Genomic DNA, 26,150 nt, shown 5'->3' on the forward strand with positions numbered 1-26,150 from the left:
CCCTCATTTATTATTTAGGCAAGACTCTAGATTTGTCTATCAAACGTGCCTCAATCTTGTGATTTATATCTATATTAAATAAAAGTAGCTTTATAGTTTGAGGCTGGAGTACTGTGTTCAGCTCTGGACCCCCTGAAGTAAGGACATGGACCTGTTGGAGTCAGTCTGGAGGAGGGCCATGAAGATGATCAGAGGTCTGGAGCACCCTGATCCTGTGAAGACAGGCTGAGAGAGCTGGGGTGGTTCAGCCTGGGGAAGAGAAAGCTTTGGGGAGACCTTATAGTAGCTTTCCAGTACCTAAAGGGGCCTACAAGAAAGCTGGAGAGGGACTTTCTGCAAGGGCATGTAGTGACAGGACAAGGGGTAATGGCTTTAGACTGAATGAGGATAGATTGAGATTAGGTTTTAGGAAGACATTCTTTACTATGATGATGGTCAGACACTGGAACAGGTTGCCCAGAGAAGTTGTGGATGCCCCATCCCTGGCAGTGTGCAAGGCCAGGCTGGATGGGGCTTTGAGCACCCTGGTCTAGAGGACAGTGACCCTTCCAACCCAAACCCTTCTATGATTCTATAACAGTTTGAAGGGAAGGGCAGAGCTGTGCCTCTGTTGTTCGGTTTCTCAACCCGATCTTTCCCTGCCTTCTGAGGTTATGCTGGGGAAGCTTTCAGTATTGTTAACAGACGCAATTGATTCCAAAAGTATTGTCATGATGTTTCTGTGTTAAATCCCTTGCTCCTCTAGTCATATGAGAATATTTTTTTTAATTAAAAAAAATATTCAAATGTTGTGTCCTTGTAGATGTGGTGAAAAGCTGTAATTTAATCTCTCTTAGACTAGAAGCTGATAATACCTATTTTAAAATAGTAACTTGAGAAAATTTAATGCTTTTTTTTGTTTCTTTTCCTCCCAATTGTTAGGATTAGAAATATTGCTCTCTTGTTAGTCTCCTCCTTGATAACTAGAGAAGGAATTTTGACATATGCTTGTGAAAATTTTGAGTTTAAAGTTTTAGATGAGTATGTCAGAGCTGATGTGTGGATTCCATAAACTTGTGTTTCTATTTTTTCCTGAATAAGGATTAAAAAGTCTTATCTAAGCTTTCTTTCCAAAGGAACAATAGATCTTGTCTTTGTTTTACTGTAACTACTTCTGGTGTTTGTTTTTGTTTTGACTGTTTCCTTATTGTGTTTTTAAATAACTAGTTCTTGATTCAGAAGGCCAAGATACTGACAAAATATTTATTTTCTTGCACAGAAATGAATGAAACATTACACGAGAATAGCGACACTGTGGGTCAAATTGTTAACTACATTATGAAAAATGAAGGTATAGTATTGTGATATTGAAGTTATGAGCCTTTGTGGTGGTGGTCTGTAACATGTTTTTTCAGATACTTTGAAGTACGGTATGGTACGTTCATGTGTTTTTGTTTAGTAACCATTTTGCACATGCTTAACTCTTTGAGATTGCCTTCAGAGGCAATAACTTCAAACAAAACTGGAAAGTTTTTTTCACTTACCTAAAATTATTTTGCATGGTAAGTTTAGTTTGTGAATTTCTTGATGTCTTAACCATTTGGATTTTTTTTGTTTTGTTCGTACTTTTGTGAAGTAAAAGCTCAAGGTAGCTTTCTTAATGGCAACATTTAAAATGTGGAAAATGTTATGTTTTGATCAGATTGAACTTTTTGTCTTGAAATTATTTTTGCAGCTGTTGGATGAAAGATGTGCGCATAACTGAGACAATAAGGTAGACTAGTACTGACGAATTCTGGATATGGTAACTCTGTGTTCTGTGTGCAAAGTAAAGAATAAAGAACAAATGACTAAAAAAATAAAATCATAGCTAAGCGGCACATGGAATGCTTGGTTAGCTCAGAACATACTTGCCTAGTAGAGGAAACATTTAGGACACTGCATGTTCTTATAATGCAAGAACCTTTAATTTTATGTTTGTATAAATTGAAGTTTCTGAAGCATTGAACTGGCTTTGAGTTACTTCTGAATGAAGACTATTTCTCTGGAAAAATTGTATTTTTGGGTTTATTTGTGGGGTTTTGTGATTTGTTTTTTCTTAACTGTTAGTGCTTTCAGCTTGTGTATTTTTTCCTTGAGGTTGGGATTAGGTAGATCATGTGGTTTTTAGAATATGTGAGCAATCGGTAGTTCTTGGCTGATACTTAATTTGCATTTTGTAGGTGCAACCGGTGTTTTTAGCCTGAAGTTGCTTCATACATGTAAGGTGATGGCACTCCTGTGGTCAAATGGATGTTTTAAACTTTTCAGAGATCTTTATTTGGGAGTGTTGTGCAGATAGCTGTGTTATATGGCTTGTATTGGGGCCGAGCTTTGTGTATAATATGAACTGTAATTTTAGTAGCTCATGTTAAGAAAATACCACAGAATTATATTAACACTTCCATTTGCATAATTTTCTCTCATGCCTTTTTGGAGATACAGATAATAGTCATCTTCCTTTTAGATGAAATTTCTTTGAGGACCTTTACTTTTGTTGTTTGTTTTTTCCTGAAGCTAGAGCTGTACACTTTTGAAGAGTTCTATTTATTTTCATTGCAGCAAATGCTGATGTGTTAAAGGCCATGGTAGCAGATAGCAGTGTCTTTGAACCTGAAAGGTAATTATTCATCTTTCTAATGCATGTTACCTGAGGCAACTAAAAACATACCCTTTCAAAGGATTTTATTTTCTGAGCACTTTTAAGACTACATCTCTTCCTTGAGTTATCGGCTAAGAGGATAATACTTTGATTTCCTTGTGGTGTCTTTGAGTCACTAAATTTTAATGTATGCCCTGGGTTAGTAACTGGCTTTTCTGGTTGTGTGTTGTAGGTGTGTGATATGGATTTATTGCTTTTTGGGGTAAAGATTTAGAGAGGCTGCAAATACTTGTTTACTTTAGGGTGAAGTTATTTAGTGCAAAGCTACTCTGACTTGAAAGAACAGAAGCAGCACTCATTTCATTTGTATGGATGCTAACTTAAAATAGACATTTCTTTCTGTCTCCTTCTGGTTTACTTTTTTCTTTATAATTTTGGTAATATGCATTGGCTGGCCTACCTCTCTTCCCACCCCCCACCCCCAATACACACCTGTTTAGAGAGTTATGTAGAGGAAGTAGTTCAGCCCTTGAGTTGCAGATGTATCATTTGTCTAAAAGTAGTTAGATCTGTACATAAATATCTTTAAACTATGTCTATACTACTATAAATACTCCTCATATGTAACCCTGCGTTCTTACTCAAGGCAGAGAAGATGAAGGCTCAGGTAGTACTGTGTCACTAATAAAAGAAGTTGTAGTGTATGGTTGTAGCAAAACAAAGAGTTGAGTGTGCAACAGTTTACCAAGTTTTAACAGTGAGAGGCTTGGTTATTGAAAAAAAAAAAAAGAGTTCTTAAAGCACAGCGAAATATTTCTTTGAATTTTAACTCAATCTTTTTGTGTTGGCATGTGTGATGTTATTTTGGGAGTTTTAGACTGTTGTTTCAGTGGTGAATTAATATGCAGAAAGGGGAAGGGGAAAATGACTGATGGCTCTTAGATGATTACTAACAGATACTCCTAAAGCTTTAGTAACTCAAGTGCAAATTCACTGTATTTCTTTCTAAGTTTGGTGCACTATGAAATGCTTCCTAATGAAAGATATAGTAATGGCTGAGTAAAATCTGCACTTCTGCCACTTAAAACCTGTTCAACATCTGAAGCAGATAGGAACTAATGGCTTTATTTCCCTTGATAACATTCTTTTATTTATTTGAAGACCATTACATGTCTCCTGTCAATTTCTTTGTTTTGAAAATAAACATCCAAGTAACTCCAGTTTTTCATGGCATGTTTTAGTTCTTTAATTTGTTCTTTCTATTCTCTTTTGGAGTCTCTTCACTTAGTTAATATTTTTCTTGAAATAACATTTCTGAAACGGGATGGAATGATCAGCTGAGGCATGATTAATGTTAACTTTAGGTTAACAGACTATAGTCCTGTTAGTTCCTTGTCTGAAGAATGATCTTCTGGCTAATTGCTTTTTAATCTGGGTATGTAAAGTTTTTCTGCTGAAGCACAGAAACTTTTGTTGTCCTTAGTGTTAGACATCCAGTATTTTTAAAAAAGATTTACATATGTATGAATGTCTTTTACACACATGCTCTCCTCTGATCATCCTAATCTCTCAACTTGTCCTCTACAGTTACTATGGGCGACCCAAAGTTTATTGGTACTTTAGCTATTCTTCTATTCCATTACCCAAGGAACTATTTAAAACTGTGAATATAATCAGTACCAGAGTAACCACATTTAGTATGTCTTTCCAGTTTCATAGTAAACTGCTGATATATAACTTCTGTTACCTTATGTGACAGTAATTTCACCTTGATGCACTGAGCTGTGGCTTGCTTTAGGAGAATGTGTTGCAAGACAGTGTCAAAATAGATGCTGAAGTCCAAAAACCTGCATCTACTGGTTTCTATCTATTTGCTTTTCTGTTTTGGAAGAAAATTAGATTGGTTTGATATGCTCAATAAATGCCTTTTGGTGGTTGTACTGCTTTTTCTTTCTTTAAAAAACATTTTTCTTCTGAAGCTTAAGCTGCATGATTCCTTTTGTCTTCACGGTAGACAGTTTTGCTTCTTTGCAATACTGTGGGACTATGCTCTTCGAGTTCTTGGAGATCCTGTAACAATTCTGAAATACTTTCTGTAGTACTCTTCTGTAGAGGCATGAAGCTGGGTTAATTAACATTGCTAACATACAGCTGTGGGCTGGCTTCAGGGCGTGGGTTGGCTGATGTGGATAAGGTGCAGCTGTGACTGGTTCTGTGAAGTGGTTGGGCAGCCAGTGAAGAGAGAGCAGCCGAGGAAGAGAGAGGAAGAAGAAGCAGAGAGAAGAGAGAGAAAGCATGCCCTGGGTGAGGAGAGACTAGGAGAAGGCAGCAGGGGGACTGGTGTGAAGAGTATGTTGGTATGTGGTGGTAAAAGGCCTTGTTGCAGCTTGATAGTTTGGACTGTGATGCTCTTCTACTGATGAAGACATCTATTTAGCTGGTTAAATTTACACTTTGTCACCTGTTCTCTTCTGTTTTAGCCAGAATTTTTATTTCCTTGCCCTTTATGTTACCTTAACCACATGACTGCAGCTGAATTAATTTACAAGTGATTTTTAACTGCAAAAAGTATGAAATTGGAGAGAACCTTAAAGCAGACTTTCTCACAAATGAATGATCCCTGAAAAAACTAGCTATTCATAGATATAACTGAAAGTTATGTTTTATCCTTTTTTCCTTTTTAAGAAACAGGATTTTATAGTAAACATTAAATTTCCTTTATGCTTTTACCTACAGCCCTTTATCTCCTACCTCTCCTGGGAGTCCAACGAGTCCAGGATCTCCTTTATCACCTGGTGCTGTTCCATTTAAGCACAGCTGCAAAGGCCATCACTTCCATACTGTTGGAGGAGTGGTAGAAAAGGATGTTTGTACTCGTTGTAGCCACAAACGATGGCATCTTATAAAGCCAGCACACAAATCTAAAGAGCACAGAAGAAGTCGTCTTGGAGAAGTCACAGTCCTTTCTGTGGGAAGGTAAGACTTACGTCATTTTACTGTACACTTTCCTTTGGGACACTACAATGGCTTATGTTGGATCACGTATCCATTGATTTTACTCTGTTTATAGCATCAGTGATTGTTTTTTGTAACCCCATTACTATTAGACTGAAGTTAGTTTTGGAAGAAGTAGATGTGATTTTTTTTTTTTAACTATGTAAATAGATGGCAATTTACTGTGAGTATAAATTTAAAGCTATTGCTCTATTGATCCTGGCTAAAAAGAAGCAAGGATTGCACACTAATAAATTCCTGTTTCTTAATTTGGTGTTTCTCAAGCAAGTGTGAGCTATAGAAACCACTTCATTCTGTTTTATTTTTAATTTCTAGCTGATGTTGTAGTTGTCTTAGAAAATTATTGTTCTAAGTAGTAGTGTGTAGTCCGTGGATTCTACTTTAAAACAAGTCCCTGAGAAAATGTGTTTCAGCAGTAGTGAGTGTTTAAAAATATATGTAGGTAATGGGAAGGAAGATTGCTCTGAAATGAAGCTGGCTCTGTGCAGGTGTCTGCTCTGATGTAGAGGTCTTGGGACCTGAAAAGGTGTTGCTGTCCATACACTGGGCCCTGAGAGCGATCTGTGGGGAAATACAGCTCAATCTTTATTTTGTTTACATCAGATTTAGAGTCACAAAAGTGGAGCACAAATCGAATTCCAAGGAACGGAAAAGCTTAATGTCGGTTACTGGCGTGGAGAGTATCAATGGTGATATGCCTGTCACGCCTGCAAAACAGGAAGTGAGTGAAGCATCTGCCATGCCAGTGAAACAGGAGATGCAGGAGAGGAGAAGCTTGGAGTAAACTGCAGGTATCAAACATTGGGAACTCATTGAAAGTGGTATGTTACAAAATAAGTGAAGATAATCAGTAAAGGCAAATGAAGTTGAAAACTTAACAGTTCTGTGTGAAAACTCATCTTTCAGTTTCAAAAGTCTGCAAAAATTAATTGGATCACTCAGTTAATGATAAATTGGTAAAGGCTAAATTGTCCATCAAATTCTTATCTAATTGTTTATTTAGACTTTGTAATTACAGTAGATGTTGAAGTAAAAACTATTCTGTGGCGGTGGCATCACTGGTCTGAGAAATAAAACATCTGCATATTAATTTTTGGCAATAAATGATGTTTCAGATTCAGTGGCAGTGTCGTACCCAAAAGAAGCAAATGCTGCTGACAGCTGCATCACTAGAACAACTATGCTGCTGCTTCTTGTGCTTGCTGGCCCTGTACTGTGTGCTTGTATAAGGTGACTGCTTACTAGATATTTCTCTGATAGATCAGTGGAGCTTTGGCTGATTAGAAGGGAGACGTGAAAATGATCCATCACAGGCATCTGTGGTAGGTTACTAAGCCAGGAGATTGGGTTTTTCTTGTGAGCTGATAAACTTCAGTGAATTGCTTCAGGTACTCCATTAAGCGTGTTAAAAAACCAATGTCAGGCGTCCTTAGGGAATGCACCCTGACTACTTTTTAAATTTTTTATAAGACTTAATGTTGGTGGAGAAACCCTGTAAGTCAATATGTTTTGCTTCTAACTGTGATAATCTGAAGGGGAAAGGTGAATTTACACAAATGTGATTCAAAATACAGGGCTTGACCCTTGGAAGAAAGGAGTTCTGGGGTGACAAAATAAATGCGCTGGGTTTGAAGCAAGTGAACAAAAAGTGCACAGTGCCAAACTATGCTGAGAGAGGATAAAGTCATGTTGTGTCAGCTCAGTCCAGTTCCAAACTCTAAGTAACTTCAAATAGAGGAGGGGAAATGCACAACTGGAAATTGGGTATGTTTAAAAATTAACAAGACCGTCAAGTGTCTTGAGATTAAATTCTGAAAGGCCAAAGTGCAATATGTGACCTTTCCTTTATATCCATTGTTTATTCATTAAGAAAACATTCTGTAACTGTATTAACTTAGAAAAGAAGACAAAGTAGGAAGCTGGTATGCAATGTGATACTTCCTTCCAACCTTTACTGGCAGCACAGGTATGACTATTGAACTAAGCAGAGTGTATTCCTCTGGAGTCTGTGCCTCATCGTTAAATTACACCAATTTTTTCAGAACCATTGCCATAGAGGAAGAAAGACTTGGAGATGTGGTATGCTTCCAAATGCTTAAAAAGCTGTGGAGGGTAATGAAGTAAATTGTTCTTTTTGCTCAGTGGGTAAAAAAGTAAATAGTAGGCTAATTTGCAAGGGGATGGAGTTCAGGTTTCAAAAATTAAGAAGCTGGAATAAGCTGTCGTATCTCCATTGCTGGACATTTGTAAAACCAGACTGGACAAGTGCTTGCCAAAGCCAGTGTAAATATAGCTGGCCCTGTGCTGGAGGCAGGTGATAGATGACTGTATGGATGACTGGGGTTTTTTTGTTGTTGTTTTGTGGCAAATCATAGCTTTATAGTGGCTGCAGTCTCAATACTGCTCTGTAATCTATGAAGGATCTGCAGATGTCAGTGAAAGACAAACTTTACTCTTGCTTTCTGATTCAAAATTATGTCCTGGTACTCAGGTGTTTTTTTTTGTTGTAGTTTCTTTTTCATTTCTTCCCTTTTTAAAAATCAGTATTAGCTAAATGTAATAGAAAATAACCTCTTTCTTCACTGGCTGCAGTGGCATTTTCATGCCCAGCTAATTGTTTTGTTACTTCTGTGACTACTTTTTTCTCTTCTGTGTCTCTAATGGTAGCATGATTGGACTGTTCGTAATGTGATTTTTGACTTAAAGGCAAACTAGTTATTTTCTCTTTAAGCGTTAGAAATAGAAAGAAAAGGGCACTTATTGAAACAAATTCAATTCCAGTGTGCTTTGATTTTTTTTAAAAAATACTATTTTGAAATCTCTCTAAAAATGTTTGGTAGTACAGTTCTATTTATAATTTGTTCTTTCCTCTCCTAAATAAGAAAGCTGTTCCCTGTAATTACCTAAAGATTGTTCTCTAAATTCAAACCATTACTAATTTAATCAAAAAATAAGCTGTCCTTTAGAGAGATAAGATAGTATAGCCATAAATATGGCAGCTTTTTATTGTAGAACCTCTCTTAGGGTTAAAGTATCGCCCTTTCTGAAAACAAATGTTCTAATAGCAGAGAAATAACTCTGTGGAATCTCTTCTCAAGGTCTCTCTAGTCCAACAGTACTATTCTGTAAATCATCTGGGAAACTAGCCAAGCCTGTTTGATGTGCACTACAAAAAACAAACAGATCTTGCTTGAAAGGCTATGGTACTGTTCCCTAGCATGGTTCTAGATCAGATTTTGTCCACTGCCGTGAAAAGCTGTTCACACATAAACAGGCAGTGATTAAACCTTTACTTCAATTACTTACTTCAGACTTCTAATGAATTATTATAGCTTACTTTACTGAAACTGAACAAATTTCTGTGCCTCCAGCCAATAAATTTGTGATAAAAAAGCGTACAGTTTTGGAGAATGTGGCTCAGACCTTCAGATGCAGAGGAAGAAGGCAGACACAAATGTGTGTTTAATTGCTGCCAGAAAAGGTTTGTTCCGGCATTTGGAGGCAGTAGATTTGTGCTTTGCGGCCTGACTTTAACTGCTGCTACTGAGAGTTCTTGTATGAGATGTAATTCCTGAGCTGAGTGGTACTTGAGTGACATAATGTTGCTGGTTACTTTTGTTCACTGCTACTGTAGAGTTTGGGGTTTTTTTTCCCACTAAACTGACATGTCCTTGGTATTTTCTTGAGGTGACCTCTGCAGTGTTTCAGCTTATCCTAGCATCTTGCTGACTGCTTCATTTGAAGTTAGAGCATGTCTTGTTCATATTCTCAGCAGACTCCCATTTCATCAGTTAAGTTTGTTTAAAAAATGCTTAGTGACATGAAAAAAAAAAAGTAGCAGATACACAGCGGACTGAAGTAAAAATTTTGAGCTGAGCTCTTGCACATCCACTGTGAGGTACTGGTGCTGTGAAGCTATGTAACATATTCCATCCCTAGTGTCCTTCTCAAAATTGGGTGTGCTTTGCACTGTGATGTGATTTGTCAGTTTGTGTGTGTGTTTGTCGTTTTCATGAGTACCAGCTGAATTTTTAGTTCCTCTCCTTTAGGATTTCACATGCTCAACTGGCAATATATGGCAACCACTTTGTGCGACTGTGGCATTTTTTTCCATTTCAGACCATCTGCTAAGTTTCTAATTAGTGTTCCTCCTAAGACTGATTTTGCTATTTAGATATTATATTTTTATATATATATATATATATTATTTTTAGAATAGTTTTCTTCTCTTGCAGGTGGAACTTTTAGAAGAAGCTTTTTCTGCTAGCACTTTGAAGAAAACTGAAAACTCCCAAGAGATGCATACAGTTTTTGGCACTGTAGCATTTTGCAAGTTCTGTGATGGCATCCATGCGAGGTTAAACACTTAGTGGTTTTTCACCAGTAAAATCAGTAAGATTTAGACACTTAAATACTGTTGTGTTGTGTGGACCTCGTACCAAATGTTGGGCTTCATCTTGGAAAGAAAAAATACATGTAAGTCTTTGGACAGGAAAGGTAAAAGCCTTATCAAATCTTTTTTTTATTTTTTTTTTTTGTACTTAAACAAGCATTTTTAATGAGCTCAATATTATGAGTAATATGATTACCCTATGGATAAACTGTGTTTATCCCTCTGGTCCATCTGGATTTTTTTGCCTCTGTTCTTCCCCTCCAGAATTGACAAGTGTTTGCTGAAGATAAAAGCCAGCCTTTGGAAGATGAAAATACTCTTTTAATCTAACTGCTAGTAGCCAAGCAAAACATACAAGGAAATAATCGTCAGCCAAAATCTGCATATGTGCCTTTAGTACATAACATAAGCCCTCAGACTCTGTGAAGGGTATTTCACAGTACAGAGTGGTTCAACTATATACAGATGTTAAATTAAATTGTTGCCTCCCTGCCCCTTACTTCCCACTTACTACTTAACATAGGCTGAAGAACATCTTTTTCTATTTAGTTGGGTAAGCTCTTGGGAAGGTTACTTTCCTCAAGGCCACTTGTTCTCCTGTTTTCTTGTAACTACTCACTCATATTTGAAAAATGCCTAATAGTTTTGCCTTTTTTTTTTTTTTTTTTTACCCACAGGTTCCTTATTAAGCTAAGGCAACATATTCAACCATTAGATAAGGATATGGAATATTTGGCATTAAAAATTTATGGAGTATATTCTAGACTAATTCTGAGTGGCTTTACTGGACTGAGAGTAGCTGTTTTCACTGGCACCAAAATCTTAAGCCAGTGTCACTCCGTTCATATTTTAAGTGTGGCTTACTGCTAAACATACCAGGGATGGTTTTGTGATTTTAATTTTTTTGTCTACTTATGATCTCTGCTTTGTCCTGTTACTTGGTTTTGGAAGGGAAATATTTGCAATACTTAGCAAACTTTGCTGTGTAATAGAAACTGAAAAATAACATTCTGAGTGCCTAAGAATATAAGCTCTAATGTAATGCATTTTAGTAGAGATTGCACTATATTCTGAGAACTATAAAGTAACTTAATCTGCTTTATGAACTCAGTGAAAATCGTTGTTTTGAAATTGATTTGTTTTAAATTAATACTTTCAACCCTTTTAGTTGAAGTGCTCTAAACTGTTTCTCCTTCAGATCTGAGAGTCTGGTTTCTTCATCAGTTTATGCAATGTTAACAATCAATGTGCACAAACATAAAAATTAATCTTCTTATGTATTAGATACTTCCACGTCTCGTCAAGGATAAATCAAAGTTGTTTTACTTTTGCTGAAAGTATGTACATCTGATTGTCTTCCTTCTACTTGTATCCATGAAATACTGACTGGACTTATCAATATATACTTTTCACCAATGCTGTATTTGCCAATATAGCACCCCACCAAAGCTCTGAAAGAATAAGCGGTTTATTATTCTTTTTAAAATGGGTATTTTTAGGGATAACGTCCATCCTCGGGAACTCAAAATAACTCCTTGGTCAGGACTGGATCTTGCATGTTTAGTGTCCCTGCTTGCATTAATTTAAACCTGGCTTATGAAATCTCTTCAATATTTTTAAGCATAACATAAACACCAAGCTCACCTTACAGGCATATGCGTTTAATATTCTTGTATTTTTGTCTTCTTCAAGCCTCACTTGATTACTTGCATGAAGAGCTAATACTTCTGGAATTTAATTAGCACCGGTTATAGTAGTTAGCTTTCAGTTTCCAAGAGATTGAGAGCTATGAGTATAAAATGTTACTGGAAAAAAGGGAGTATTGGGCAAAACCAGGCAGTTCAAATAATTTTCAGAAAGAAGATACACAGTTATAGACTGTCCCAAAAGCTTTAAAAAAAAAAAAAAAGTGTGGGGGAGGGCATTTTGATAATACTGTGTTTTGATATGTGATGGGTTAGTACTGCAAGTAAATTTGCCAAAGGATGGAAAAAAGTTTAAACAGATACATATTTTTTACCTAATTTAAAAGTAGTTTCTATTTTGATTCCATTGGAAATATGTAGAATAAAAGAAATGAACTTGTGTTGGATATGTAAAACATTGTTTACCTGTACAAAATACCTAAGGTATTACAAGACATGATATATGCAAGAACTTAATTTGTGCATTGATACTTCAATAAGAGGATTTAGACACTCTGCCTGTTTCATTGCATTTAACACTACACTCTATTTGGTAGGGGTGTGGATATTGACACAATTAGTTTGCCTTTCTTAAATTTGCATATTGGATGTATTTTTAACTAAAAGGTTTATATACAACTTTTGTACTGCCAAGCAGTAAATAAAAAATATTGGTTCTTAAGCTTGCTCGTGACTTCCTTCAGCCTGTGTCCATTGTGTGAAATTTAACCTTTGCTTAGTCTTAACGTATAATGCAATCTCTTTGCATCTTAAGCTTTTTTTATGGAGGTAGTAAGAAGGATAGGTGGTTGTGTTCTGTATTTCAGAGCAGTTTTATTTTCTTGGGAAAGGACAACTGCAAATACTAGTTCCATTTTACATGGGAAAGAAGAAAATCTGTGCTTTAATCCAAGTTGGTATCTGATAAAAAACCCTTTACCTTTAAAATATCAAGACTTAAGGTTTTTTATTATCTGACATGGAGTGTTTTTTTTTTTTTTCTAAAAAAACCACATTATCTTTCTCAATTGTTTTGAAAGGTATGGAATGAAAAATTACAAATGGCAGGAAGCTCTTTGTAGTTGCTTCCTCTCAGCCTGTGTCCCTCTGTGATACTACAATGCTTAATTGGTTACATTATGTTCTCACAGATGACTACTGTCTGTAAACGGCATTAAAAATGAGCTTTGCTGTATTAACAGTGTGAAGTAGGCTCAAAAGAAATTGTTGTGGCTAGCTGAGATGTGTAATTATCAATGTACCATCCTGTTTGCAGGGGTTTTTGTCCTTTATTTCAGTATTCCTGGATGCACCACACAAGGTTTGTTTTGAGGTCTGTATTTGAATTTCAGAGGTTTATATTCAGAATTTAAAAAAACCACCCAAACCTCCCTCAAACAGTCCCTCTAGGCCTTGATTTTCAAAGACACTCAAGATACTGTTGATTGTGAAGCTTCTGGAGATTGGACACACTTTGATTCTCATTTTCAGGGATTTTTTTTTCTCCTTTTGTTCTTCTACATAACAATAACTGGAGAGTAATGTATTATACTACTACGTAATTCCTTTAGCATGCTTCCCTTCTGACTCCTTGTCACAGAATCATAGAGTGGTTCAGGTTGGAAGGGACCTTAAAGATTCTAGTTCTAACACCCCTGCCATGGGCAGGGACATTGTCCTGTAGACCATGCTGCTCAAAGCCCCATCCAGCCTGGCCTTGAACAATTCCAGGGATGGGGCATCTACCACTTCTCTGAGCAACCTGTTCCAGTGTTTTACCACCATCACAGTAAAGAATGTCTTCCTAAAACTTAATCCCAATCTATCCTCATTCAGTTTAAGGCCATTACCCCTTGTCCTGTCACCACATGCCCTTGCAAAAAGTCCCTCTCCAGCTTTGGGACCCTTTAGGCATTGAAGGGATGTTATAAGGTCTGCTTGGAGCCTCCTCCAGGCTGAACAACCCCAACTCTCTCAGCCTGTCTTCACAGGAGAGGTGCTCCAGCCCTCCGATCATCTTTGTGGGCATCTGTACTCGCTCTAGTGGGTCCATTTCCTTGACTTCCTAATGCTTTCAGTAAGAATTGAAGTTAAAACTGAATGCAAGTATAACTGTATCAAGGAACTTTGATGCCAGAAAGGATAAGAATAGAAGATTTTAATTTTGTGTAATACACAGTTTTTATTAGATAATGTGCATATATTGAAATATTGAGAGGATTGCTGTATTAAAGTTTGAGAAATTCCATCATAACTGGACTAACAGAGAAGTCCTCAAATATGAAGAATTGTATCTAGATGGATTTTTTTTTACATGGATAATAGTTCTGTTACTTTTCCTCAATACAGCCACTTTTATGTTTTTTTGGTAGACCATTATGCTGAAATTCAGGAACTTACCTCATGCTGCTGTAACAGCAAAGCAGATGAGGGAACTACTTCTACCTTTAATAAAATCTGATTTTACTGGCAAAGTGCACAAAGCACATGTATTTTTTTGAAACATGGTAAAGATCAAAGCATTTCTTTTTATCTTATTTCTGAATCATTTATAAACAACCTCAGTTGAAAAGCATGCCATAGTGTACTTGGTAGCTCATTGCCATTTTCTTTCTGAGTTATCTCCTGATTTTTCACAGGTACAGAAACTTTGATGAAAATGGTACCTTATGATTTCTGTACTTGCAAATGTTTTGTGTGTGTCACGTGTGGAAAGACTTATTTCAGCCAGCGGGTTGTTAAAAACTTATTGTTGTTGTACTTCATACTAATACAAAATTATGCGGGTTAAAAAGTGCCTTTTAAGAGATTATTCATCTCCTGATGTGAGGAGGACATATGGTCTGTTCTGGCTTGGTAATGCTGAAAGTGCCTGCTTGGTTGGGATGTGAGACTCTCTCTCCTAAGGAACTGTTTCCTAGACTGTTTAATGGATGTTAAATGCTTCCACTTGTGCCCTAGATGTAGTCTGAAGTGCAAATCAATTTGTATCTATTCAGCCAGGGCCTCTGTGCACTTTAGGCCTCTTCCTCCCCTTTCCCTACTAACTGTGTAATACTACTGCTAATCAATACACAAGAAAACAGTGGTTAGGCCATGGCTATCTAATATTAATCAACAACATGTAAGACTTGGCCAGATAAAAGTTGGATTTAAATTTTTTTTCCCCCCTCAGGGTTTTGTGGAGTCCTCTGTATTTTGGAATTTTGTTTGCAGGAATTTTGCATTTAGGTTCAAAGTACTGGAAGATGCTGGATGTCATTTCCATTTCTCTTGTTTTCTGTATCCTTGTTGATTTTTGTATTTTTCTTTTTCCTCTCCAGTTGTAGGGGGGCATGCAGTAAGATGCTGCTGGTCTGTTTACTCTCACCACAATGTGATTGTGTCTTGCTCTGGACACACCATTTCTCCCCTTGGCACCACTGGTGGCAGGGCCGTCTGGCTGCTGAACTGCTGCTGCGCAGAGCTGCGAGGGCCCAGTCAGCCTCGGAGCTGCCTTTCTGCCAGGTTAGGATCATCTGGTGAGGGAAAACTTATAATAAAAGGATGTGTAAGGCTGCAGCAAGATGTGGAAAAGGAAGCTGAACAGTTTGGGAAAGTAGGAGTCTGTTCCTTTAGCTCTTGAAGGAAAGAAGATAGAAGAGACACCAGCCAGGCCTGTAGTGCTGGAAGTATTAAGATGGCGGATGCCTGTGGAGAGACATCCTGGCAAGGTCTGAAAGCTGTCTGTGCTGTTAAAGTAAGTGATCTCTGAATTATCTGTGACCCAGGTGGGTGGGGTGGGTGGGTTGGTGGTATATTTTGTTAGTATGTTTAGGTAAGGAGAGATATCATGTCACCTGTGACATGGATGTACCTTAGTCCAGGGCCTGCTACGTGGGTAGTGCTTGGCCATCTGTTTCTGCACAAGTAGTCAGGCTTGCTTTGCTTTGGTCTGTGCCTCCGTGGAGTAGGCCTGTTGTATCCTAACTGAAACACTTCTTAAATTGTGTCTGTGCAGCCCCTAGTGCTGTAGAGATGCAATGGCATTAAGTTTAGCTTGCAGCATTGCTGTCTTGTGCAAAGGAAGGTACACTGGCAAATGTATTTTTCTGTCCACATAATCCTGCACTTCTGTGTGTGTAAACCCTCAGATTCCTCTCCCCTACCACCCTTGTTAGCTGTTGTTTCCTTGCCTATTTTCAGTTAGTCATCCCAGTCTGGTTTCTTCTGGGCTGTAGAGTTAAGCAGTGGTGGGCAGGAAGCAGTCGTGCTTGTGCTGAGTGGTTGTGTTGGATGGTCTTGAAAGGGTGGTGATGGGGAATAGAGAGCGTTTGCTTCAGCAAACCTTTCATAGCTGTCACCTTGCAGCAAAACAGCCGTTTTGCTGTTGCCCAATAACTAAGAAACCTAGCTGATACCTGCTGGTACTGATGGCAGAGGGACAAGTGTAAAGAGGAGACAGTAACAGGAACATGAAAGACTGGAAAACAGTAGTGATAGTAAGGGCAGCAGCAGTTTGAGACAAACTTGTCTCTTAACTGTCCTAAAACGCTAGCTATTGCTCCATGGGCGTTGCTATATATCCAGTTAGATACCCAGGTAATATGCTGTGATTTTTGCATTGGATAAGATAGAATTTTGAAATTATCATATGAAAATAGTGAGTATTTAACACTGGCCTTCAGTATTTTGATTGACATTATTTTGATATAAAAGCTGAAATCTTAGGAGAGTGTTAAATTAAAATACCCATAGTATTTCCAAAATCTTTTTTTCAAGGATTCTGCATTCCTGTGTGTGTATACACACAGACTTTGAGTCAGCTGCGAGCATGCTTTGCGTGGAGCAGTGGAAATATATATTTGCTGGCAGCAGAGGGAGCTATTGAAGCTTTTATTGATCATTCAAAAAACTTGGAGTGTCAGTGTGAAAATAAATACAAAGCCCTAATTTAACTGGTGATGTGAGGCGCCTAACTGTTTCTTAGCAGTAGCATTTGGCTGCCCAGGTCTCTTGTGGCCCAGGAAGGGATGGGGTGAGGCAGGCACAGCAGTCCCCGGGGTCGGGGGCCTGGGCCGGGCGGTGGCCCGCCGGGAGGAGCTCGGCTCCCCGCCTGCCTGCGCCCTGCCGGCCGCCTGCAAGTAGCTGCGGCAGTTATCAAAAGGAACGACGTCAACTGCTCCCTGAGCCAACTTTTTAATCAAAGCAATGAGGAAGAACTGGATCTGTGTGGCGTATGTCAAAACAATAGTGGTGTGCAGCGGCTGGTAATTAACACTCATGCATGACTCTGGAAAAGTAATTCCCAGTCAGGGTGGAGTATGTGTAGTATTTTGTGGGACTTCTGATAATTCATCTTTGATTTTGATTAATGTTGCATCTTTAGTACAGTTCTTTTTTGCAGATGTTAATTGCATGAGTGTTGTATGCAAGTTTGTGTAAACAAGAGATTAATGAATGAAAGTTAACAATAACCAAAATCAGACAGTGGCATTGTTCTGGCAAAGTATGCTGCATATTCGTTAGATAACCACTGTGTTGCTTTTACCTACTAAACTGAAGTTTATGAGGTTAAAAATCTGTAATATTTCCAAAGTTCTGGAGATGGATTCTAGAGAAACTTACACCATTTTTGGACACAGCAAAGTTTCCTTATACAACACATCTTATGTTAGAAATACAGAAATTTACATGGGTCTTGTTTTTTCCCTGAAGACTGTATGGAGAAACTGACCTGAGGAATGCCCCTGAGTTCCTTTAATATCATCTTGTTTCTGAAAGAGGTTCTGTAGTGGGTTTGCATGGCAAGGTTTTGGTAGTGGGGTGGCTACAGGGATGGCTTCTGTGAGAAGATCGCAGAAGTTTCCCCTGCATCCAACAGAGCCAGTGCCAGCTGGCTCCAAGACACTGGCCACTGGCCAAGGTTGAGCCCATGAGTGACAGTGGTAGTGCCTCTGGGATAGCATATTTAAGGGGTGTGTGTGTGTGGAATCTTCACAAAAAAAACTGCAGTGGAAGAGAGGAGTGAGAATGTGTGCGAGCAACAGCTCTGCAGACACCCAGGTCAGTGCAGGAGGAGAGGCAGGAGGGGTTCCAGGTGCCAGAGCAGGTGTTCCAGCAGGGATTCTCCTGCAGCCCATGGTGAAGCCCACGGCGGGGCAGGCTGTACCCCTGCATCCCATGGAGGCTAACGGTGGAGCAGATATCCACCTGCAGCCCGGGGAGGACCCTGTGCCAGAGCAGGTAGATGCCCTAAGGAGGCTGTGACCTGTAGGAAGCCCTTGCTGAAACAAGTTTGCTGTCAGGTCTTGTGACCCCATGGGGGACCCATGCTGGAGCAGTCTGTTCCTGAAGGACTGCACCCTGTGGGAGAGACCCACGCTAGAGCAATTTGTGAAGAACTGCAGCCTGTGAGAAGGACTCATGTTGGAGAAGTTTATGAAGAGCTGTCTCCTGTGGAGGGACCCCACGCGCTGGAGTGGGTGAAGAGTGTGAGGGGGAAGGAGCAGCAGAAACAAATGTGATGAACTGACAGTAACCCCCATTCCCTGCTCCCCTGTGCTGCTTGCCAGGGGAGGAGGTAGAGAAATTGGGAACTGTTAAGCCTGGGAAGAAGGGAGGGGTGGGGGGAAGGTGGTTTTTTTGTTTTGAATGGTAATCAATTAAACTAATTTTCCCCAAGTCAAGTCTGTATTGCCCATGACTGTGATTGCCAAGTGATGTCCCTGTCCTTATCTTGATCCATGAGCCTTTTATGTTTTCTCTCCCCTGTCCAGTTGAGGAGGGGAGTGACAGAGCGGCTTTGGGCACCTGGCATTCAGAACCACCACAAGTTCTCAAGTGGAGAAGGGAAGTAAAGCTTTATTTAGATACCAACTTTTAGACATAAGATGGGAACAACTTAGGTTATTCATTCTTGGTCAAATTGCTACAGTTTGTCCTCGAGCACTTAAACAGTACTTTAATCTCATTCATACATTCATTTTGCTCTGTAGTCATCTTGCCTTTGTCACTTACATTCCTTTCCTTTTACCTAAGTCTAGGTAAATTATTTGCTATCACAATGTTAAGTGTTATTTGCTATAACAAGTGTTAAGACCAGTGGGTAGCATGTGTGATCCTAGATTATTGAGAATCTGGCCATGCTTGAGGTTAAGGTAAATAGTTGAGGGTGTTGCCTTGCTCCTTTCTGCTTCTGCACCCTCATAAAAATCAAGCTAATCTCTAGCTCAGAGTAAATCGAAGGGAGCTCAATGAGCAAACAAATTAAACTTCAGTCTTCATGTGACAGGGTTTTATTGTAGAGTTGGTTCAGTACTTCAGTCATCTGCAACCTGACGTTTTATTGGGATGCTGTGTTTCTTGAAAGACTTGTTTTTTCCTGTTTCACTACAGAATAAAATGTTTTTCGCTTGGTAATGTACAGCTATTGAGTTATGAAGTACAGCAGAAACCTGTTAAATCCTGTTTAATATATAAAAACTTCAGTAAAGATTCAGAGCAGGGAACGGTGTAACCTTCATAGTTCATGATGGTTGTGAGATGACTGCTTGGGATCTGTACTTCAAGAACTGGATTAAAAACAAAATCAGGACAACTGTTGTCTTTTCTCTGTTTCATTGAGACAATCCTGTTCTTTGCATTAAGTTGTACGAGGGAGTATTTCTTTCCCCTGACTAAAGGAGGAAGAGGTGAGGAGTTGGGGAATTAAGTCTGTTTAATAAAGTTCTGTTGTGAAATTGGATTAAATTATGTTAACAAAGTTAAAATTGTATGTAACAAGAAAAATTTTAAGTTGTGACTCTTATGTTAAGGCATAAAATTCCTATAATTATTTTAACCTCTTATAGAATACAGCATGCACACTTAATCTCAACACCTCATTGTTTGAAATGGAGAAAGTCCCAAAGGAGGTGGCACAGAGTTTGCAGAAGTGGTCAGTCAGTAGTTGGTACTATCGCTTGCAGGTACAGGCACTATGTCCTGTTTTCTGTTTGTCCAACTAGTTCAGTTACAGAATTGCCTGATCTGAAGTTCAGAAAATGATTGTGAAGGTTCAAAATTAAGAAAAGTTTAAAAACAAACCTCCCTGAGATGCCAGGTGAAGTTGTGAATGGAGAAGTCCTGAGACTGAGGTCTCTAGCTGTGTATGTGGATGCATGAAATTTGGAAATCCTGTCCAGGGAAGGAACTGAGGATTTTCTGTTTTAATTTCAAAATGGCCATAATTGTCTTTGTTGAGGGCAGTTTGTGTTGGAAAGACCAACGAAAAGGTTAATCTGCTTCTAACAATTATTCTTACACATTGTATGATATAGGTGTTCTAAAACTTGGAAGGAGGACACAATGTCTGAAACAATTCTGTTGATAAAACTTCCTTTAAAAATAAATTAGTTTCTAATGTAGAATGACTTTGATAAATTTATTTTCTTGTGTATTCAGCATGTTGAACAAAGTTCTAATATGTTTAATTTTGAAGTATTGCTCTTGCACAACTCACATGGATTCCGATTTCCGTGTACATTCAAGGAGGGATATTACAAATCAAGATAAATAATCTATCAAGATTCATTGTTTCAATGTAATTATAATGTACAATATAGACATTTCACAGAATCATAGAATCATTTAGGTTGGAAAAGACCTTCAAGATCAGAGTCCAACTGTAAACCTAACTTTGAATAAATGTATGAAATACCATATACACAGGTCTTAATAAATATGAAGTATTCTGTTCTATTTAGCAAAATGTGATACTTTGGCAAGAATTAATCTTTTGGAAAATTAAATCACATATAGGAAATTGAAACTACAATACAGCATAAGGCCAAGAATCCTTTTTTACTTTTAAGTCAGTGCTTCTTATTTCATCGTTTAAATGATGATAAAAAGTGGTATTTTTGGATTACTTTAAAGCAATCTAATCTGAAATATCTTTAGAAAATAGTAGACTTTCTATTACTGGATATTAATTTTTAATGGGAAGTCTCCATAGCAACGCTTGCCCAGTGGATTGCCTTTGTGCTTTAAAAGGGGGGAAAAATAATAAATAAATCTGTGTGGGATTTATTTATTTCCAGGTTTCTGCTTTCTTGTTAGGGTTTTGTTTGCTGAACTGAAGAATTCTGCAATATCAAATTTCAGGTTCTTCTGTTGCTCTGTAAACAAACTTCCCCCATAACGTTTTCTCTAGAAAATAATTAACTTCCCTGAATTGGGTGGACTGGGCCATTTTCCACTCCTGTTGTTGTATCTGGAATCTCTGCAGTGATCTGAATTTTTTTTCATAATCCAGTGGTAACCCACTGCTAAATGAGAAGGTGCTAAGCTTACTCTTACTTACTGTCTCATTGCTTATATATGGAAAGATTACAATTTCCCTTTAAGTCATGTTAGTAGCTTTGGTAGTAGTAGTGAGTGAAACATGAGCTTCCAAGATGCAAAATCTTTCACAGAAATACTAGCTCCTGTAAGTTCCCCATCCTGCTTGCCTGTTCTTTATTACTACATGTCTTCACACTCACCTATATAGAATTACATCGAATACAGAAACAGTAAAAATAGATATTGGCCAGTCAGTCAGCTACCTCATTAATTCCTTTTGTATCAAAGGAAAACTAAAACATTTAAGCTGTACTTCCTAAGTGAAACCTCTGAATATAGGAAACATAATTGATTAGTGTCTGAAGTTACGGTGTTTGACATAAAGGAGGTGTCTTAAAAGCTGTGTAGTTTTTGAGAGAAGTATTAAAATACACAGTTTACTGTTGATTCCAGTAACTTTTTCTTCCTATAATTTGTTTTTTCAAGATACTAAACTTTACTCTCATAATTGCCTGAGCAAAATGGATTGTTCAAGCTGGCAGTGTTTGTGTTTCTTTGCATCAACATCTGATCGAACTGGGTAAGATTTGGTTCTCGTAATTATTTAAAGGCTGATTTTTATGGAGGAAATTGTGGTATTTAAAAAATATTTCTGAGATAATTGATTCTTTCACATTTATTGTGAAACATATACTGCTGTCTGAGAAACTACTAGGGATTCTTGACACTCAGCTGTGACACTATAGAGCTGAAGGGATATAAACACATACATAAACATAAAAACTTTTTTTAGCTGCACAAGACACTTTTAGATAGCAGATAAGAGAAGTCTGAATGTTGATGATTCCTCATAGGTTTGTTCTATGGAAGCTTTCCATATACTGCAGAGTTGAGGTATATATATGCCAGACAGTTTTGGTTTGTTTTTGTTTTGCTGTTGTGGGGTGTGTGTGGTTTTTTTTGGGGTGGGTTTGTTTGTTTTTTGGTTATGAGAAGCATTGACCATTTGTTTCTTACGCAGTGAATATATTTGCGTTACAGTGATTCCTTCTTTATATTTAAGATCATGAAAACTAACTTGGGCTGCAAGAAATGTGATGTTTGTGGCTCAGCTGGTCTTTTGCAGAGGATTTAAGTCTGGTGGTCCACAGTTGTGGGCAGTTGTCTGTCGAAGCGATGCCTGGTTAGGAGTGTCCAGGGCACCGACTGGGCTGACCAAATGCTCTCCTCTAGTCTGTTTTAATTCTTGGGAAGAAAGATGAAAGCTTCCTGTGATAAGCACTCGGAGTTCAGGTTGGAGTTCAGGTTAGAAAAATCTGATTGAGTGGATATTGAAAAATCAAATAGGTTCAGTGGGATGTTTATTGCATAACTCTCTGATGGTTTTTTACATAAATAATTTTTCATGGTTTGTGTCATAGTGCAGCAGGCACTGGTGGCTCCCCGGGGCTGGGATTTGGTGAGCAGCAGAGGCTCCCCTGGGGGCAACAGGGCTGGACTTCACAACCAGGGCCTGTCCCACCGCCCCAGCCAGGGAGCAGGGCAGGCTGGGGGGCACTGGGGCAATGCCAGCCCCCTGGGCATCAGGCACCTCCAGTGGAGCCAGGCTGTCAGCCTGCAGGTAGGCCCAGCTCGGCAGGGCCCATGGCTGAGCTTAGGCAGGGTCTGATGCCCTTGGGAAGGGGGGCTGACATGGGGTCCTGGGCCGGGCTGGGGAAGCTCTGGGCAGTGGGCAGGGACAGTTAGGCCTGGTGATGCGCTCCAGGGCCCTCACAATATAAAAGCAGACATATGCTATGTTCTGTCATAACCATAACTAGTCATATGCAATGTGCAAGTCGTTTTTGTTACAGTAATTTTTGATGCACAAACGTGCACATAAAACTTGTGTGTGCTTATGAAAATGCTTAAAGGACCTATTAAAGCAGGAGAGTGGTAGACAAATCAACAGTACTACAATACTTTAAAAACATATAAAGCTTTTTTATTTTCAGAAACAAGGTGGTGACTTTCACCTGTAGCTGTTTGTAGTTCTAAAGCTGAGACTTCAGGATTTTTTTAATTGCTCCAAGGGTAACATTAATGTTTTGAGAAACAGAAATCTTGATTTGGTCTTGCAGTATTTGGAGGAAAAGAGGGAATCTGCATTTAAACAAAAATAATTTAAATATCTACACATTACTTAAGACTCGCATCCTTACATATGTTAATGGACTAGGATTCAGCATATACATGACTGGTGCTTTTCATGTATCTAATGAGGGCTATATCTTATAGTACTTCTTTTATGTAACATACAATCAGAAAATGCATAAAGCATAAAAGCTCCCAGATGACTTCTTTATATGATTAAAAAAATTTATTAAGATTTTATAACAAACTCGGAAAACACAAAATTTCTGTATAAAATGTCAAGCACTCTCTATTTCAACCATTAAGATCCAAATTTTGATGAATTGCCAGGTGAATTGGTTTCTACCTCCCCCTGAAAGGTTAACATGCTAGTCTTTAGATCAGAGGAAGAGTAAATACTCCAGGAATGCAGCTGATATTTTCAGGTCTTATGCTTAATGCAGCTTGGAAGCTAAATCCCTTTTCTGCTGTAAGTTTAAGGACTGAAGCAGAGCCAGGGAGGGGTCCACGCTGGCTCTTCCTGTTTGTATATAAAAAAACCCCATATCTTGCTGGGGGTGTTTGAGATACAACCTGTTTGCAAACTGTTTGTTAAGGCAAGAGATGCGTGCCTGGAAAATTTAGCAGAGTTGAGAAGTCTTAGGCTGTACTTTTATAACAGTTTTAATTTATCCAAACTAGCAGGACTGAGTTTGGATTCCTCTCTAGCACCTCTAAGAGTATGTGTGCTATTCTTATGTGAGCTACTTCAGCTCATGAAGCCAACAGAAAATTAGCCACTTTCTTAGATGTGTCTAGACTTCTTGCGGTTTTAATGAGCTGAAGCAGGTCACTTGGGGTATCAAAGAAATTCCAGGGGAGGCGTAAGGGAAGAGACGAGGTCCTAACACCAGCTGCACATGCACGGTTGTAGGCTTAATCCAGAATGGAACCTTAACTGCAGTGAAGTGCAAGCCAAGCTGCCTTCCCTATTTCATACTTCATTAGATCATAGAACTTTGGGTCAGTTTCTTCTTTTTTGTGCTAACATGATGAAAAACTGTGATTTCTAACTCCATGGCTTCCATAGTTCTGTTGTAAATAATGGAAGTTTTCTGAACCTGGAACATGTTGTGTGCACAGACCTTCTGGAGGGTCAAAACCAAAGGAAACATTTGCACGAGTCCAGGTGAGGTGGGTATAAAGCAGAATATCCTGTGTAGAAGAAATGATGCTTTGCTCTCCTGGTTGGCCCCATGGAGAAGTGTGTTAGTATTGCCGTTAGTGAAGGGAACACTTCTGTGCCGCAGGCAGTAGAAACTGAAAGGCTGTATAAAACAGCTGAAGGGCCAGAGGTTTAGTCTCAATTCCTTTTATATATGCTGTTCACAGCAGCTGTCACATGCTTATATAGATCCAGAAATGAAATCTGGATCTTACCCAGTGTATTAGAAAGAAACCTTCATCTAGTACTCATCGTCATCTTCCAGGTCTTCCCCTGCAGTTGCAGCCTCCAGTGCAGCCAGAGCTGCTGCAACTTCTGCATCTTCATCTTCAGTTTCTCCATTAATGTCTTTATATTTGGGGTGTGTGGGTGCCTGTGCTACTTTGGTAACAGCCACAGCAGTGATACTACCAGTAATACCCTCACTCAAACTTGTGGAGTAAGTTTTAAAAGGTTCAATACTGCTCTTCATAGGCAAAGGTGGGATTACACAAAAGTCCTGGTCCTGTATTGCTGAAGGCCCAGCATTTTGGTCTGAATGTGCACCATTGACTGGAAAGCTATATTTTTCAACATAGTTCCTGGTTTGTTTGCCATTTTGGGGATAATCAACTTCTGGCAGTTGTATGGCATTGTCTTGTGTCTCCAATATTGCACTTCCTTTGTCTTCTGCAGACCCAGAGTTCTCATCTTGAATACTGTTTGGTTCATTGCAGGCTGCCTTTGCCTGCCTACCTGCCTCTAGTTCAAGTTCCTGCCCAGACCTATTTGATTTGGTGTAAAAGTCTTTATTGGTGACTAAAGAAGCCTCTGACTGGCTGGATGTTCCCTGTTCACTGGCTTCTTTCACTGTGTTTGTGTTGGGGTTGAGCATGGAGTGCACTCCAGCACAGGAGGTGCCACTATTGACTGCAACATCAAGCTTTGCAACACACTTCACAAGTCCATCTTCTTGAAAATCATTGCCTCTGTGGTTCCAGAGAGTTTCTTTTGTGCTATTTACCTGATTTCTATTTTCTGGTCTATTTAGCTCATCCTTCTGGAGTTCATTTTTACATTCTTGAATTTTACTGTTCTCTTTGAATTTGGATTTATTGCCACCTTGCTCCTTGTGTTCATAGCTGTTTACTTCATGAATGCGTCCAGGCGACTGTACTTCTTCTGGATCAAAAATATAGCTGGAGTAAGGAAAATTTGTAGAAGAAATGTTAATTATGCTGTTAATCAATAGAATTAAAAGAAGCATTAAGCTTAATTTTTAAGCTGGAGATCTTGAGGACCTGGTGTCACTAAACTTTACCTGGGGTCCCGAGAATGAGCTAAACCAAATGGAAATGCTGAACTGTGCTGTAGGCTGCTGCCTCCCAGGACTAATCTTAACTAACCCCTGTAGTGAGATTCATGAGGGGCATAAGGAGGATATCAGACAACTGTGTGCTGGTTGTTGCATGTTTCCAGCTTTATTTTTTATTTTCTCTGGGGGGTTGATTAGCCAATAGTCATCACATAGATTGTTAATTAATATGTCCTCATGTAGCTGCTAAAATATGTCCCTTTTTTTTTCTCCTGGTGTTTTTCCTTTGAAGCCTTATCTCTTTGCCCTTTTCCTTTTTGTGCTCTCCTCTTTCCTTTCTTCATTTTTCCTCTTGTTCCATATTTTCCTTGACTTGTTTCTTGCAGAGTGTGTCTCTCTTCTTTATCTCCCCTCTTTCTCTCATAGCACCAATTTTCTTTCCCACTTCCTTACTTGTTCTAGAGGTGTGGCCAAAGGAAGGAGTAACTGTGAAATGTCAA

The 26,150-nt window shown here is 38.7% G+C and overlaps 2 protein-coding genes across 8 annotated transcripts in view; one reads left to right on the forward strand and one right to left on the reverse strand.

Moving 5' to 3' along the window:
- The window catches only part of RELL1 (RELT like 1), a 24,887-nt gene extending 12,492 nt beyond the window's left edge, over positions 1 to 12,395 (forward strand). For 2 of the 4 annotated variants that reach the window (XM_080397218.1, XM_080397221.1), the window contains exons 3-7: positions 1,259 to 1,330; positions 2,581 to 2,638; positions 5,357 to 5,596; positions 6,239 to 6,426; positions 9,871 to 12,395. In XM_080397218.1, the coding sequence (XP_080253344.1) occupies positions 1,259 to 1,330; positions 2,581 to 2,638; positions 5,357 to 5,596; positions 6,239 to 6,419 (551 nt within the window). In that variant the 3' untranslated portion in view covers positions 6,420 to 6,426; positions 9,871 to 12,395. Of the gene's footprint in view, positions 1 to 1,258; positions 1,331 to 2,580; positions 2,639 to 5,356; positions 5,597 to 6,238; positions 6,457 to 9,854 lie in introns of all 4 variants that reach the window. The other 2 variants (XM_080397219.1, XM_080397220.1) reach the window with 2 other exon arrangements.
- The window catches only part of PGCKA1 (PDCD10 and GCKIII kinases associated 1), a 58,975-nt gene continuing 44,648 nt past the window's right edge, over positions 11,824 to 26,150 (reverse strand). For all 4 annotated transcript variants that reach the window (XM_080397175.1, XM_080397177.1, XM_080397176.1 and 1 more), the window contains one exon: positions 11,824 to 25,534. In XM_080397175.1, coding sequence (XP_080253301.1) covers positions 24,598 to 25,534 — 937 coding nt within the window. In that variant the 3' untranslated portion in view covers positions 11,824 to 24,597. The remainder of the gene's footprint in view (positions 25,535 to 26,150) is intronic.

Source organism: Falco punctatus (genome assembly GCF_963210335.1).
Source record: "Falco punctatus genome assembly, chromosome: 1".
Classification (NCBI taxonomy): domain Eukaryota; kingdom Metazoa; phylum Chordata; class Aves; order Falconiformes; family Falconidae; genus Falco; species Falco punctatus.